This window comes from Petaurus breviceps, unplaced genomic scaffold, assembly GCF_028583685.1.
Source record: "Petaurus breviceps papuanus isolate PSGF00001 unplaced genomic scaffold, PetGlider_PUasm1.0 90133, whole genome shotgun sequence".
Classification (NCBI taxonomy): domain Eukaryota; kingdom Metazoa; phylum Chordata; class Mammalia; order Diprotodontia; family Petauridae; genus Petaurus; species Petaurus breviceps.
The window spans coordinates 1,244,652-1,262,362 of NW_027187182.1; the positions used below are offsets into that span (position 1 = coordinate 1,244,652).

At 41.7% G+C, this 17,711-nt stretch overlaps 1 protein-coding gene across 2 annotated transcripts in view; it reads left to right on the forward strand.

Annotated features, from left to right (window-relative positions):
• Positions 1-17,711, forward strand: part of LOC138176686 (mitogen-activated protein kinase kinase kinase kinase 4-like) — a 228,437-nt gene that overhangs the window by 164,696 nt on the left and 46,030 nt on the right. For both annotated transcript variants that reach the window (XM_069107490.1, XM_069107491.1), the window contains exons 18-20: positions 7,267-7,355; positions 10,326-10,441; positions 15,339-15,432. In XM_069107490.1, coding sequence (XP_068963591.1) covers positions 7,267-7,355; positions 10,326-10,441; positions 15,339-15,432 — 299 coding nt within the window. The remainder of the gene's footprint in view (positions 1-7,266; positions 7,356-10,325; positions 10,442-15,338; positions 15,433-17,711) is intronic.

Below are 17,711 nucleotides of genomic sequence, written 5' to 3' on the forward strand. Positions count from 1 at the left end.
ATGAGATCAGAAACCCAATTTTGAAATGCAGGCTGGGGGGCCTCTAGCAGGACCATGGCTGCTGGGAAGATTGAAGGGCATTTGCATAAGACTGTTGTATGATTACAAATCTTTTCCTTCCCCTAAACAAATCGTTTGAGAATAGAATAATAAAGGAAGTGCCACTTTCAATGTTGAGATGACCTTTACCCAAGCCTGATTGCAGATGTGATCAGTGGAATGATGGCCGTGTTTCCAAGGGCTATTCCAACCACAGCCTCTAGCCAGACTGATCAATGGAATCTGGGTCTGTCTGCCTAGCCAATCAGCATGCATTTCTTAAGTGTTCAAGGTACTGGAGATACAAAGACAAAAATTAGACAGTCCCTACCTTCAAGGAGCTTATCTTCCTTATCTTGTACCCAGCAGCTAAATCAACCAAGGTTTCTGGATAGTCATGCAGACACCCAGTGCTGACTAGTTTGATTAGACCTGTAGCATTTCTCATGGCACTTGAGCAATTAGCCAGGGGCTGGCTCTGTGGTATTAGGAACTTTCTGCGGGAGAAACTTCTCTCACTTTGGCAGTTGCTCAAAATGCACCCTGGGGGCCACTCTCTAGTACTAAGGAATTAAATGAGATCACACTCTAGTACTAAGGGGTTAAGTAAGATCACTCAGTTATAGGCCTGTCTCTCTCCTAGACCTTAGAGGTGGCAATAGTGTAGGAGAGAAAAAGAAAGCTGGTAAGTAACCTTTAAATTTGATAAGTCCTCAGAAGTAATCTTAAAAAACGTTGGAATAAAAAAAAGACAGGTCAGGTTTCCCATAAACAGAAGTCCAATGAATTCTGCCTCTCAGCTTCCATACTAATCAGAAGAAAAACATAGGAAGTAGGCCTATGGCCCTCCAAAAGGCTAAATCCTACACGTGTTTTGGTTTTTTAGGAATAATAATAATAATATCACCATGCCAAATACTTATACTCTCCAAACGACTTAGAATGAAAAGCTTTCAAAATATAGATACCTAGTGGAAGAAATTAAAACCATATGGGAACAGGATGAGGTATATATCATCTCTATTTTCCTGTCTGCTACTAGAATTGTCCCAAAGATGATTTTAGTGAATGTACGAAAGATGAGTCTGCAGCCCAATACTCTTATTCAATTACAAAAAGCAGGTTGGTTAACCTACGTGCAAAATAGTTCCTACAACATTAGATATAAAAGACTCATAGTATGGCAACTATTTCTTGGACCATTTCTTTCTGAACTTTATTAAAAAAATAAGAAGAATGAGATAACAATACCTTCATAGAGTAATTATGGCAAAGCACATACAGCATCTTTTAAATATCCCAAAAGGCTATAGATTGGTACAGTCATATAGGACCCATAAGTAAATGAATACAGAAAATGCCTTTCATAACTTGTGGCATGAATTTCAAATTCTGATGTGAATTTGAGATATGTTCTTTAGAGGATGACTTGGAAATCATTAGGAGTTTACAGAACAACTAAGAGAAAAAATAGAAAGACCATCCCTACAATGCCAAAGAGAAGGATTGAGGGATGTGCCCATGACTGTGGGATTTGTTCACATAGTCCAGATGAATTACAAAGACAAATGTCTACTTCAGGTTAATTTAGTAATTAAGCGCCTGTGTGCCAGGCACTCTGTTAGGTGCTGGGAAGAGAACAAATCCCTGTCCTCAAAGATGAACATAGATAAGTAAATATAAAATATATATACAATAAATAAATTAATAATAGCACTTTAAGGTTTGCAAAATTCTTTACAAATATTTCATTTGACCTCACAATAACCCTGTGGAGTAGGGCTATCCCTATTATAAAAAATGAAGAAACTGAGGCAGACAGGGTTTAAGTGACTTGTCCAGGGTCATACTACCACTGTGTCATACCAGATTTGAATTCCAATCTTCCTGATTCCGAGTCTAGAGTGCCACCTAGCTGCCTTATGTAGGAGATGATGCTTGAGGTTGGCCTTTAAGGGATCTCTTGATTCCAAGAGGTAAAGGTGAGGAAAGACAGCATTCTAGACGTGGGCACAGTCTCTGCAAAGGCATGGAGACTAGAAATGGAATGTTGTACACAGAGAACAGCTAGTAGACTTGTATTGTTGGAATGTAAAATATGTGAGGAGTATTAAGTATCTTTTTTTTTGCCTTTTGGAGGGCAATTGGGGTTAAGTAACTTGCCCAAGGTTACACGGCTAGTATTTTTGTGTGGGTGTTAAGTGTCTCAGGCAGAACCAAAATCAGGTCCTCCTGACTCCAGGGCCGGCGTTTTACTCACTGCGCCACCTAGCCGCCCCCAAGGGATATACTTCTTAATCAATCTGGAAAGATAAATCAGAACCAAATGAAGGGCTTTAAATGGCAAATAGGAATTGATATTTAATCTCAGAGTCAATGTGGAAGCTAGGTGGCACTGCAGTGGATGGAGTGCCTGTCCTGGAGTCAGGAAGACCTAAGTTCAAATCTGACCTCAGACACTGACTAGCTGTGTGACCCTGGGCAAGTCACTTCACCCTGTTTGCCTCAGTAAAATGAGCTGGAGAAGGAAATGGCAAACCACTCTAGTATCTCTGCCAAGAAAACCCCAAATGGGGTCACAAAGAGTCAGATATGACTGAACAACAAGTTAGAGTCAATAGGGAGCCACTGAAAGTTTTAAAGCAGGGAGTGACATGGACAGGTCTGTGCTTTATAAATATCACTTTTGCAGCTTTATGGAAAGATCCCTCTCCAGGGGAAACCAATTAGAAGGTTGTCAAAATAGTCTAGGCGACAGGAGATGAGGTCCTGAATTAGTGTTGTTGCTATGATCTGAGTGGAGAAATTTGAGAGCTAGTGTGGAGACAGAATCAACAAAAACTTGGCAACTTGTTAGATATGTGGAATATGTGAGAGAGGAGAGTCAGGGATAACTCCCAGGCTGTAGAACTTCCATGACTGGAGGAATGGTGTTGCCCTGGACAGGAAGTGAGAGTCAAGAAAAGGGGGAAAAAAGATGACTTCTGTTGGTTTGTGAATCCTCTGTTGAGTTTATGATGCCTATAATACATCCCAGTGATGAGGCCGAGAAAGCAGTTGAATATGTAGAATTAGAGTTTGGAAGAAAGATGAAGGCTGGGTGTATAAATCTGGGAGCCATTTGCATAGAAATGATTTTCAACCCATGGAAGTTGATGATGTCACAATTAGAGTATAAAAGTCAAAGAGAAGAGAGCCCAGGACAGAACCCTGGGGTATATCCAGAGTAAAGTGAGATATGGATGGTGACCAAAGAAGGTATGAGAACCAAAAGAGATAAAAGTCACAAAAACTCAAAGAGAGAATTTCCCAAAAGAAGATGTGGTCAACAGTATCAGACACTGATTGCAGAGACATCGATGAAAATGAGAATTGAGAGAAGGCCAAAAGATCAGCTTGTGCTTTTGGAGAGAACAGTTCTAATAGAGTGGTAGGGATAGAAACTAGATCTCAGGAGACTGAGAAGTGAGTGGGATGAGAGAAAGCAGAGTCAAGAAAGCATTTTCTAGGTGTTTCATAGGTATTGGCTATGGAAAGGATGAAAGATAAGGAAAGATAACTTGAGGGAACAATAGAGTCTGATCCAGTCCCAAAGTTAATGTACTAAATATATTTTATGTGGCTTTTTAATTATTCCAAAATAAGGAAAAAAGAGTCAAGCCTCACATTAAATATATGCGTATACACACACATATGTACATACATAAATATACATTTCCAAAGTAACAGATAAATAATGATCTGAATATATGCATCAAATAATAGACCGCCATAACTAAAGGGAATATTACAAAAGAAACTGTTAAGAGAATTGTTGAGATCTAGACATCCTAAATTTATAGGTAAAGATTCTCATTACAAAAAGTACATATGTCATATATACATATATATGTATGATTTATAAGGATTCACTGAAGACAATAACATTGCTTTAAATAGTAAATCTCTTTATTGAATTTAAGATCAAATTAAATTTAGACTATTTTGTTTAATCAAAACTTTTCAGAACCTAAGGAAGACAGTATGATCCAATAGAAAGACCATATCAGATGACCTTGAGTTCAAACCCCACTTCTACTACTTCTTTTCCATGTGACCCTGGGCAAGTTACTTCCTTTTCCTGGGCCTCATTTTCCTCTTGATAGATGGCTTCAGAGGTGCGTTCTATTTCTAGACAAGGAGTTCTAATCAAGGGACAAGGAGTTCTTTTTGATTCATGGATCCTTTGGACAGTCAATCTGGTGAAGCCAATTCTCCCTTCTCAGAATCATGCTTGTAAATGTAATAACTAAATTACATTAAGATTAAAAAGGAAACCAATTACATTGAAATACAGCTATCTGCCTATATATCAAGTTCATGAACCCCAGGTTCGGAACTCCTGTTCTAGGCCCATAAGTTTGTGATCCATTCTCCATTATCCTTATTTGTTTTGTAAAATAAGATACCCCGGGATGCTAAGTTCCATCCAGACATGTTATCCTTCTACTAAGCAAATCAGTGCAAATACCTGCCCCACTAAAGTTTTGTTTTTATTTGCTATACATGTAACCACTATTAGGGAGTGTGATCACTCTTTCAGGGTATAGGTTTTGTCTCTGGAGTCAAAACCCAAATTAGCAACCCCTACCACCCAAGGTCAAGGTCATACTGCAAGTGCAACCTCCCCCCACATATACAAGCACATACCACATCTTGGATCTCCTTCCTTTCCTCCTTTTTCCAGCACAGCTGGGAGGCACTTTCTAGCAGGGAGTTCAAATGACCATAGGCAACTCTTTCTAGAGTAAATTCTGAGTATAATTCAGTTCTACCCTCCATGCTTTCCCCCAGTGCCCAAAGGTGGTAGGAAAGTGCAGAGGAAAAACTAGGCTGAGAGGGAAGGATGCAAAGGAAAATGCCATATTAGCTGCTGGCTGTGTCTGTGGGTGTGGACAGACTGGATAATTCCTTGCCTCTCTCCTGAATTCTGTGGGTTTCATAGACCAGGAGCTTCCCCTGGGACTGCATGCTTCCTCGTGCAGGAAATCAGAGAAACTTGCTACAAATTTGCCTTCCAACCTCAGGCACTAACCCAAACCTCTTCCTTGGGCTGAGGCCACACCGAGGGACTTGGGGGAAAATGAGCTGTTCCCAGCAGAGGACAAAGGGGCAGCATGCAATCCAGGAGCCTCAAACTACCCGACTGAGGAGGGGATGGATTTGTTGGAAACTGGCCCCTCTGCAAACCACCTGCACTTTGGGGCAGCAAAGTGGGCATCTGGCCACAGATTTCCAAGCACTCTATTCTAAGACTGCAAAACAACAGCAAAAGGGGTGTGCTATTCATTTTCAAAATCCAAATGCACCAGGGGCCTACCCTGGCCGCTGCTTGACCTCTTTTCCAAGTAGAAGAGGAGATACAAGGCTCTCAATAGACTTTAAACCTCGTTCTCGTTGAGGGTTTAACAACAGGTGGGCCCCACTTTACGAAAAAACTAGAGCAGAAATTTACAAAGCAGAAATTCCTGTCATAGATTCAAGATTATAAGGAAAAAAGATCATCTGAAAAAAATGCCCCCTTGCATCTTTTAAATTGCTAGTTCTCCATGCATAAAAGGAGGTGGCATGTGCAAAGAAGTGTGTGTGTGTGGGGGGGTGGTTCTTGGCAGCTCATTCTAAGGGAGCTAGGGTAGCACAAGGGAGTCAGGAAGTTATTCTGTTGTTTCAGAAATGTCCGACTCTTCATGACCCCATTTGAGTTTGTTTTGTTTTATTTTTGGCAGAGTTACTGTTTGTCATTTCATTTTCAAGCTCATTTTATAGATGAGGAAACTGAGGCAAACAGGGTGAAGTGACTTGTCCAGGGTCACACAGCTAGTAAGCATCTGAGTCTAAATTTGAACTCAGAAAGAGGAGTCTTCCTGACTCTGGGGCCAACACTCTGTGCACGATGGCGCCCCCAGCTGCCCTGGAGTCAGGAAAACTTGAGTTCATATTCAACTTCAGACATTAGCTGTGTGACCTTGGACATAACCTCTGTTTGCCTCAGTTTCCTCATCTCTAAAGTAGGGATAATAATAGCATCTACCTGTTCCATCAGATGAGTTAACACATAAAATACTTTGCAAACCTTAAAGTCCTAAATAAATTCTAGCCGTTGTTGTCATTGTTATTATTATTAACAATTTGACAGGGGGCAGAAAGTACCTTAGAAATTTTAGAAGCCCCTGACCTTTGAGGAAAGATCAGAAATTAACTTAAAACAGTTATAAAAGTAGAATGTAAGAGTATGGTAAAAATGATTCATTTTCCAAAATGTGCCTTTTCATAAGTATTTTTCAGGTCTTGGCTTGTAGCATAAAGTGAGGTTCTATTTTGCATAAATTGTCCTGTCTCCAATACAGCTTATCACCTGCATGATGATTTCCTTTTTTTTCCTTTCCCATTTTATAGTTCTTTTCACCAGTGCAGGTTCAACCTGGGGCACACCAGATTGGGGAGGGAATACACAAGAAATTTGCTCCTTGCCCCAATCCTACTAAGCCCTTCTTCACTAGGATAGTAGATGATGGTGAGAGGAAGACCTGCAGCACCAGGAAACCCAAACTTAGGAGGCCCTCTCAGCCCCACATGTTCTCCAAATCTCCATTTTCCTGCTGCAAAGCAACCTGATGCCTGTTAGGCTAGAAAGCAGCTTTCCCACAGCTAAATCTGTGCTGCATGACAAAGAACTGGACACCTCTGAGGGGCAATTTATCTTGTATCATGATAGTTCATAAAACCACAGTAAAGCATTCACTTGTTTGTGCATAAGGAGACCAGGTACAGACTGTCTAAAATTGGAACTCTCCCAGCTAAAATAAGGCATCCAATCATCCTAGGTTAGGTATTTCTTCTTACCTACTTAGCAACAATTATTTCTGGGTTGTGTCAGGTGCTTGGGATTTCTTGGGAGTGGGGAGAGGCAAAAGTTAGAAGACTTTATTGGCTCCCTCTCTTTCTTCCTGCTCAGTGGTCTGAGAGAGGACCTGCACACTTACCTTCCCAGGCAGCAGAAATTAGTCATTGCAGAGCGGTTTACTGTTACTGCCAGCCCTGAGAACTTAGCCTGGTGATGTGTCCTGAGTGCTTTTCAGAGGGAATCAAAGGAACACTCGTCCCATAGGGATGCTTTCGGGATGTTGAATGGGAGCAAAGGAAATTGGTATCAGTGCTGTCACTAATTCTATTTTGGGCAATCCACAGGATCTTCCAGACCTGAACTTCCCCTGACCAGGACCTTGGAGCCACTATACAAAAATGGTGAAAGTGGCCCTCCACCAGTCCAAATCATAGTAAGTTTTCTTTTCCTATGCTGCTTTTTTGGCATTTTGTAAATGTATTTATTTATTGTTTTCAACATTCATTTCCATAAGACTTTGAGTTACAAATTTTTCCCTTACCTCTCCCCTACCCCCCACCCGAAGATAGCAAACATACTGAATACCCCATCCCCCAATTTCCTATGCTTCTTGATTGATTTTTATTCATTGTCATTACCATTATGGTTTGTGATTTCATTGTCCTGTTTACTCCATCTGCCAACCCAGATTATAGCCCCACCCCTATAATTTAGGAGAGGGGATGTCATGAGTGGCCATGGCTAAAAAAGTGCATTGCTCTGTAGCTAATCTAGTAGTGAGCACTCTTCGGTGTCTAGGAGAGGTGTAGTCCATCTCCAGGCCTGTACTTTCCACTCCACTGACATAACCTTTGAAGATACAAAGTCACCTTGAACCAACCACTTCACTTCTTGAAGTAGGTCTCACTTTCCTCCTCTGTCCAATAAAGGAGTTGGACTGGCCAGCCTCACATTATGACACTGCTTATATAACCCTGAGCAATTCACTTAACCTCCCTGGGACTCAGTTTCCTCCTCCATTAAGTAAGACGGGTGAACTTGATGGCTTCTTAGCTCTCTTCCAGCTCTAGATTTATGATCGTCAGTGAAACTTCACAGCAAGGGAAGCAGCATAGTGTCAAAGAAAGAGATGAAGTCAGGATTTGAATCCTGACTTTCCTGCTTTCTTGCTGTGTGACTTTGTCTAAATCCTTCTCTCTGGACCTCGGTTTCCTCATCTGTAAAATGATCAAGTTGGAGCAGATGCTCTTTCCCTACTCAAAATTCTATGATGCTATGAATCACTGACACCTCAGAGTGGAAAGGGCCACCCAAAGCCACTTAAACAGGAATCCCCTCTATGTAATCCCAACAAGTGGTTATCCAGCCTTCACTTGAAAACTTCCAGCAGTATGGAGCTAACTTACCAGATCCCAAGGAAGCAGCTCAAATTGTTAGAAAGCTCTTCCTTTCATTGAGTTGAAGTCTATTTCTCTCACTCTCCCCCCCCTTTTCTTCTAGTAGTGCCCTCTGGGGCCAAACGATCAATAGATTCCCCCAGCATTCATTAATCTCTACTGCACGCCAGACACCATATTAAGTGTAATGAAGAAATATAAATTGAATCCCCCTTCCCCATCACAGCCCTATGAAAAAGGTATTAACCTCACTTTTTTTTTCAAAAGAGGAAACTGAGACCCAGAGAGATTGTGGCTTGTTTGAGATCACACAGCTGCTAAGGAGCAGAGCAGAGACTTTCCCTCCCTACTGTACCATACTGCCACCTCCCTGGCAGCAGGCAGCAATGAAAGAACCTTGTTTATCCAAGGAACATAAATTCTTTAAGAAAGATTACTTATTGCTAGGTTACCCTGGGAAATGAAAGATTTACAATTAAAGCTGAAATGGAAAAAAAGACTTCATAAGCCCATCCAAGGTTAGAGCCGGAAAGAACCTAAAAGATGATCTTATCTCAGCCCTTCATTTTGTTTTGCTTTCCATGTTCTTCTGTTCAATAGAAAATATTTGTGGGTAAAGATAGATCACTTTGTTATTAGAAGCCAACCCTCAGATACTTCCTAGGTTAACCTCAAAGACTAGAGTAGAAGAAGTTAGATACTTACAAACCATTAAAGGGACCTTTCCTTCTATAAATCCAAGGTTACCCGATCTTTGGAGAGTTGGGACATCCTATTATTTTTGGTTTGTTTTTGCAACAACCTCTCCTGAGCCCAGAAAGTGCAGTGGGGCATATAATTTATTTTTCAACCTAAAGGGAATTTTTTTGGAGAACTTTTTTTTTGACATATTAAGGATCCCCTTCATGTCACTGGATGCAACCTGCAATGTGGCAAAACTAGAGAGGGGAAGTCTCTAAGAGAGGCAGCCATCCTTGGACCTCAGATGAAGGTTTTGACTTCACTTTGTCTGAGAGCCAAACAGAAAGTCAAACGGGGTTGCACATAAGGCCTGGCCCAAAGTACCTAGTTAGCTGTGTCAGTCCAGACAAATCATAATTCACGTCAGTGAGAAAGACCAGTTGGAAGGCACGTTAGATCTAGGGCTTGAAGGAAAGTTAGAAGTCATCTGGTCACAGGACAATAAATCTGGAGTTGGATGGGATCTCAGAGGCCATTTGTCTAACACTCTGATTTTACAGATGGAGAAATTGAAGCCCCAAGAGGTTAAGTGATTGACCCAAGGTCACACACTAGATCTGAGCTCTAGAGTTGGAAAGGACCTCGGAGACAATCTAGTCCTACCCCTTCATTTTACAGAAAAGGAAACTGAAGCCCAGGGAGGAGGAAGGACTTGCTCAAAGTTACCTATTGTATCCTAGCTCTAGAGCTGGAAGGGACTTCAAAGGTCTTCTAGTCCAGTACCTTCATTTTACAGAAGGGAAAGCTGAGGCCCGGGGTGTAGGGGGTGGGAAAGGAACTTGCTCAGGGTCACCTATTGGATCCTAGCTCTAGAGCTGGAAGGGACTTCAGAGGCCATTTAGTCCAGTCCTCTCATCTTACAGGGAGGAAATTGAGGCCCAGGTGGGGATGGGACTTGCCCACTTGGTGAATTAGCAGCAAAGGTGGGACTAATATCCTGCCCTCTATCCAGTTCTCCTTCCATGATGTTCTATTGCTTCCCATCTGCTTGACTGCCTTGAGTGCCCTGTGCCAGTCTTTCTTTCTAGCAAGGACCACCAGGCACAAAATGACTGAACCAGTGATGGCTCCCTCCACTTGGGGCCATGGAGACTTGCTTTAATGTTTATGTTTGGGTATTTCATCCCCGGTCAAATATTGACTCTGTCCAGGGAGGTGGAATTTACATTTGAGTGGGAAATACTTTGAATGGATTTTTAAAGGCTGTACAGTCTTTCCTATCCTGAAGCAAAGGGCAACTTCAGTGATTCTCCTTGTTCCCACAGACTCCTGGCTTCTTTAGGGGAAGAGATAATATCAGACTGTTCTTAAAAGCCTCCGAATTTTCGTCCTCCAGTGATGAGATTGTTAGCAGTGATGAGGAAGGATACTGTTACTCAAGGTTGGTTCTCTTGCTTTCCAATATTATCTGCATCCTAACAGGAGAGGACAAACAGAAATAGACATTAACCAACTGGCCAATGACGCCCTAATGGAAACTATGAGCTCTGCTTATTATATATGTCTTGGGTACATTTGCAGTTTGACTCTGGATTTCAGATATTTGCCTCTTCTCTCTCTCTTCTGACAGTGTTGGCCTCGGCCCGCATGAATGCATGTATTCAGGATGTCCTAGAATGTCCTCAGTCAGAATAGTTCCATTACAAATAGCCTTGAATTACTCTGCTCAGTAAAGTCATTATGAATACTTTTAAGGGCCACATTTTATGAGGCATTCTGGGAAGTTAAAATGCAAGAGGGCAGCCAGCATAGGGAGGGGATCAAAAACCAGATCGTTTTGATGGAGCTGAAACAGTTTAGCCTGAAGAGAGAGAGCCAGGAGGGACAAATATTATAAGAATTTAGAGCTGGGATATACCTTAGAGATTCTCTAAGAAGAATCCCCCAAAGGTGGTTTGACTTGTCCAAGGTTAGATGCTCCCAGCAAGTCACAGAGATGAAACTGGAATCCAGGTTTTCTGACTTAACCATTCGGTGCTCTTTTCATACCACTGTTGCCTACAACAGTCCTCAGATATTTGAAGGGCTATCACATGAAAAGGAATAAGACATTCTGATTTGCACAAGAGGACTGAACCAGAAGCAAGGAATAAAAATGACAGAAAATCAGGTTTCAGCTCAATATAAAGACCAAATTCCTAGTAATCACAACTGGCTAAATAGGCATATGCTGTTTCCATAGTTAGTAAGTTTCCTTTCATTTGAGGTATTCAGGTAGTGCCTATAAATGTCCATTTCTACATCAGACAGGTGGTTGGCTGCCTCAGCTCTATACTTTATTCTTGCTTCCCTTACATTGGGTTTGAATTTACTCAAATTAATGCTCAGGGCCCATTTTTCCCACATAAGAATCTCTTCCCATAAGCAACCAATATTAAACACATGATATACATTATAATATTAAAAAAAGAGACAGGTAGGTGGTTCAGTGGATAGAGCACTATCTCTGGAGTCAGGAAGACCTCAGTTCAAATCCAGCCTCAGACACTTATGTGAATCTGGCAAGTCACTTAACCCTGTTGCCTTAATCCACTGGAAAAGGGAATGACAAATCACTCCAGTATCTTTATTAAGAAAACCACATGTATAGCATTAATATGCTATGGTTCATGGGTCATGAAGTCGGACATGACTGAATGACTGAACAGCAACAATTAAAAAAGGACAATTTATTTAAAATTATGTAGGGGGAGTTGGTCTTAACTCTTTTTTTTTATAAGCTATGGGGGTTAAGTAACTTGCTCAAGGTTACATGGCCAGGTGTTTCTGGGTGGGTGCTAAGTGTCTGAGCCCGGGATTCAATTTCCAGGTCATCCCGACACTGGAGCCAGTGCTCTTACTCGCTGTGCTACCTGGCCGCCCCTGGTCTTAACTCTTAACAATATCTTAACAATGTGATAAGTCTCCCAGTTCAGCTTGATGAGATTACAGCGCATTCGTGTTTGTTCAGAAGCATGTGAGGGACACCTTCCCAAAAAGTTAGGCATGCCCACTGTCATCTTGCTAGGACACAGGGGACACAAGGTGATCGACTGAGGGAGTCTCAAAATGACGAACTCTTGTTAGAGTCACACTTCTCCATGGCAAGCTGACAAATGAACTCAGTCCCTCTGTCTTGAGTTCTCGTCAAGACTCCTTCTTTGCTTTTTCCCCTTGTACCTGCCTCCAGGGTGTAGCAAGGGATCCAGCAGAGTATAATATAGTGGGGGGTTTTCCCTTGCACCCCTCTCCCCACCTCCCAAAACACTAGTTAATGGTCACTTACAGCAGAAGCACACGGTACACTACATGCATTTGCTTAGGTGACTTGAGAGGAGAGTTCCCAGCTGTCCTCTGGCTTCTGTTTGCTATTCTGAACCCAAATCAGAGACCAGAGATCTGAAAGTAGGCTTTCCCGGCCTCAGACATGACAGCAGAAGAATCACTGGCTGAACCCTCTCTACAAGAGCCATCTTCCAGATCTCACAGTCCATCTCTAAATGATGGATGATTTGTTTTTGCCCCTAGCTACCACAGAGTCCAACCAGTTCCCATCTTCAGGGCCATTTTTCTTCATTGGCAGATTGCCCAATCTTTCAACTACTTGATATAGGGTGCCTTTTCTTGCACAAGCACAGCCAGCCAGGAACCTTAACTTCTACACTTGCCATAGGATTATGGAACAAGTATATTCTCTAGCTATGGCTTCCTTGCCAGGAGCCATTTTGACCAAGGTTGAGACTTGGAGAGCAAGCTACTCGAGGCAGTATTCACTTAGGCAGGAATCATTAAGTCTAAAACTGCACCTTACCTACCATCCTTAAAAAGACCACACGAGTATGGTAGTCACTACCAAACATGATAGAATGAGTCCCTGAGGTCTGAGCAAATGTGCAGTGGAAGAAAAATGGAGCATTTTTACTGCATGAGTACTAGCAATATTGGCCCTACCAACTTTATTTCATGTCCTCCGTATCCCAATGTTTGGATAAGAGACACTTTTACTTGCTAACTTGTACTGTGAAGTCTTAGAAGACTTGGGGATGGAGAAGATGTGGTAGCTTACAACCTGTATACTGTGGTTCTCTGAAATGAATATGGCAGCAAGAAAGAGGTTCTATTTTCAGTTTGAAAAACAAATTTCCCATATTCATGAACAGAAGTTCTCATTTTGCTGCAGACAAGCTAATTGGAAAATTTACTGTCACCACTAGATATTTCCGGAGCTGGGGATATGCCCACAGGGCCCCACTTGGGGTTCCACACAGTGCTGGGCCTGCCCTGCTCCCCCTGTTTGTCTGCCTTGCTTTGAACATTTGTCAACTTAGTGCTCTGGGCACATCACCAGCTCTCTGTAGCATATACAGACCTTCTTCTTTTCTGCAAATACACAGTATTTTCATATTTATATTTTTCCATGGCCATTGGTATTTAAAATATTTTAAAAGAACATTAGAAACCATTGAAAGTCTCTCCCTTTTTTAGAGTCATTAACAGTAGATTTGTTCATATGTATTACACATACACACATACACATACATACATATACATACATATTTAATGAAGAAATCCTCCACTGTTACTAATTCATTCTGATTCACCTGAAATTTACAAAGGCCTTTTTAGGTCCTCAAGTGCTTTCTAATGAATGTTAGAAATTTACTCCTCACAATCTCTAGAAGCTTAGTAAGGCAGGGATTATCATCCCAGAAAATTGCTCATGGTCATTTAGCTAGTAAGTGACATGGGTGGGATTTGGACTCAGGCCTCCTTTTGTCGTTTGTCTCCTTTTTCTGAGATTTCTCAGGAAAACATAAAAGGTGGGAAGGCATAGAGAGAAATAGATGTTATTATTTTAAAAAAAATTTATTGATGTATTTTATTTTTATATTCTCATTATTTCTGATATATCCCTTTCCTTTCCTCCCCACCCCATCTCTTAGAATAAGTTTTCTTAACAAAGTTGAAAACTAGATTACTTTCCTTTATAATCCTCTTTTATTTTCCGCATCTAAGAACCTTATTCTGAAAAGAGGATCCATAGATTCCACCAGACACTGCCCAAAGGGATCCAAGACACCAAAAAAAGGGTTAAAAAGAGGTGGGGGGAAAAATTCAGTCAAGCCATCAACAAAGTGTGATGGTATAATACCCTTCACAATAATACCCATCCCTCTCCCTCCCACCACACCCCCTCCTTCAGCAAAGAGGGAAGGGTGGTACACGAGGAATCAGTTTTTGAAGGTATAGGCTGATAGACTGACAAACTCCACCGTGATTACTCCATATGTTTACCTCACTTTAAGCAAACCAATATATCTAAATTCATATAAAGGATCAATCATGATCTCATTGCAAAAAGAATCACCAGCTATAGTTTATGTGAAACCCAGAAGAAATCGAGGTATTATGCACAGTGTGGCACATATATTCTAGACCAGCCATTTCCCATTTACTTTATCATTCACCATAACCTTTTCTGTGTGATGGCACAGTTATATATTCTCATTATTACCACCTTGGAAATAGATACTAAAGCAACAGGCTTATTGCAAATTGAAGGGTTAAAAAGGCTAAAATTGCTAATCCCAGCTCAAATCAAATCCAAGCTCAAAATCCTGTGAGGTAGAAAAAAATTGGATAGGCTCACATACAGTCAAGTCTGAAGAAAGATGGAGCGGCCAGGTGGCGCAGTGAGTAAGAGCGCCGGCCCCAGTGTCAGGAGACCCGGGATCGGTTCCGGCCTCAGATACTTGGCACCCACACAAAATAACTGGCTGTGTAACCTTGAGCAAGTTACTTAACCCCAATTGTTCTAAAAAAAAAGTCTGAAGAAAGAAGGCCAACTCAGTTATGCTGTTTAAAATATGAACTGCATCGCTCATGGAAATGGACGATACATGAAGGGGCCTTTCATTTATGGGAAATGATGCTGTATGCTACAGAGCAAACACATTCCAATCCCAAAAGGGAATAGTGGTTCCACCTCCCCAAGGCATTGGATGACTATGGGCTGATTCTGGCCCAACATTGACAGGGGTCTCCTTCATTTAATTGGGAATTTTTTTTTAAGCAGCTGTTGAGAACACAAATGCCTAAGTATTCAAAACCGTGGGTGTTGTGAGTTCTAAGAAATTCATCTTGTCTCTGGTCTCCCCCTAGGCTAATATCAAAGTGTGCACATTGAAGCAGCATGGCTGGGCCTTGTTAAGTCGCACCCCAATGCTATTTAGTGAGCATCTTTCCAGATGTGTTTGTTGCTGGGTTTCTTCTTTTCATTAATTGGAGTTTGTTACCAGGCACCACTTAAGCAATGGAGGATTGGATTTCCCAAGGACAAGGGCCCCAAAGGGACTAGAACGGAAAGCCAAAAGCAGAGGAGTTGAATCGAAGGTAAAACTAACTGTTTGAGAAGGGGTGAAAATGAGTTCTCAGTCATTGTAAATTTCCGTTTGTATGTGATCAACAGCCCTTCCTAACAGGAGGACAGCAGTTCCCCTGAATGCCGTGAACACGTTTAATATTAGCTGGGGAAATTATACCTTCCCTGTTGCAATTCCCTTGGCTCCTCCATGCTTTCAGGGACAAAACCCCATCTCTTGGCTTGCTTTTCTTCCTTACTGAATCACATGTTTGAGGCCATGTCTACAGATGCATTCGGTTTTAATTAAAACACATTTGAAAAGATGCTTTTACAGTTGAAAAACTGTTTGCTGAAAATAAATGGGGTCAAGGAGGGTTTACATGACTCCATCGATCCAGAGTAAGTCAGAGGGCAAAAAGGAGCACTCCCTAAACTTTTCCCAACTTTTTGAAGTTGATGTTCCTCTGTGTCAGTATCAGAGACAAATCTTAGGCGGACTGATCAGTAACCCAATTCAGTATAGCATTTGTAATATCCTAAAAATTACTTTTTGTGTTTTTTTGGGGGGGTAGGGAGAAGGATCTTAATCCAAACGCATCTGTCAAGATCCTACAAGTTCTGGCATAGTTACATGCTAGAGAATAAGGAGGAGTTCAAAGGCATTTTCAAGGAAACAGCCAAAGGGTCAATGCTGTCTCAGCCTTCTGGTGCATGCTGTGGTTAAGTCTTCCTATACTTCATAGTACAAATCCCACTGCACAGATTCTCCCCAAGGATATACACAACACAGGGAAATGAGTCAATCAGTAAACATTTATGAAGTGCTTATACTGGGCCAGGTACTGTGCTAAGTACTGGAAATTCAAACACAAAAGTGAGTATCCCTTCCCTCAAGTAACTTATAGTCTAATGGGGAGACAAGTGTATATATAATATATGCAAGCAAGCTTTGGGGGAAAGCACTAATAGCTGGAGGCAAAGGAAAGGATTCAGGTAGTTGACAAAACATGGGTTAAGTCTTGAAGGAGCCAGATCTTATAAGAGGTGGATGGGAAGAGGAGGTACATTTCCAGTTATGGGGGTCACTGCACAGGTACAGATTGTGTGTGCAACAGCATATAGGCCAGTGTGATTGAATCAAAGAGTGCATGGAAGGGAGTAATATGTTCTAATCCTGGAAAGGTAGAAATAGTCAGGGTATAAAGAAATTTGAAGGTCAGAATAGATTATAGTTGATCCTAGAGTATTAATGGGAAACCATGGGAATTTATTGAGTAGGAGTAGGTGTGTGATAGGGTCAGACCTGTGCTTTAGAAATATCACTTTGGCAGCTGTATGAAGACAGATTGGAGGAGGAGAGACCTGAAGTTGGGAGACCAAATGGGAGATTATTCCAATAATCTAGGTAAGAAGTGACAAGGGCCTAAATTAAGGTGGTGGTGGTGTGATTGGAGATTGGGAGACATATTGGAGATGTAGAAATGCCAAGATTTGGATATGGAGTAGGAGTGAGAATAAGGAGTCAAGGAGGACACAGAAGTCTTGTTCCAAAGGCACCCTTGACAGGAAAGTTTGGGAAAAAGAAAGGTTTTAGGGAAGGTAATGAGTTTTGGTTTGGGATATGTTGAGTTTGAGCTGTTAGAAATCCGGTTCAGAGCTGATGAGGTTACCAAGTGAGAGTAGAGATAAGAGAAGTGGATAAGGCCTGGGGGAATACACACAGTGAAGGGGCACAATATGGTTGGAGAATCAGCAAAGGAGTCTGAGAAGAAAGAAACAATCAGACAGGTATGAGAAAAACCAGGAGAGAACAGTATCATGAAAACCTAGAGAAGAGAGAGAATCCAGGAGGAAAAGGTGACCAAGAGTTTCAGATACTAAACAGGGGTCAAGGATGAGAATCAAATACAGGCCATAAGATTTTGCAACTGAGAAACCATGGGTAACTTTGAAGAGAGCAGTTTCAGTTGGATGATGAGACCAGAAGCCAGACTTCAGAAGGGTTAGAGGAGAGTGAGAGAGATGAAGCGAGTGTAGACAGCTTTTTCAAGAAGTTTTCCTGGGAAAGTGAGGAATCCACAGGAAAAATGGCAGAGGTAACCAGACTACAGAGCTTCACACAGACATCTACACACAGTGCCACACAGTCAGCTCACCTTCTAATAAGTCAGTCAACTCTGCAGTATCAGAGCCTGTCTAGAAACATCAGCCAAGTAGCCTGAGCTAGTTCTGCTTTTATAAGCTTGCTACAGGAAGCCTCCGAGAGAGAGAGAGAGAGAGAGAGAGAGAGAGAGAGAGAGAGAGAGAG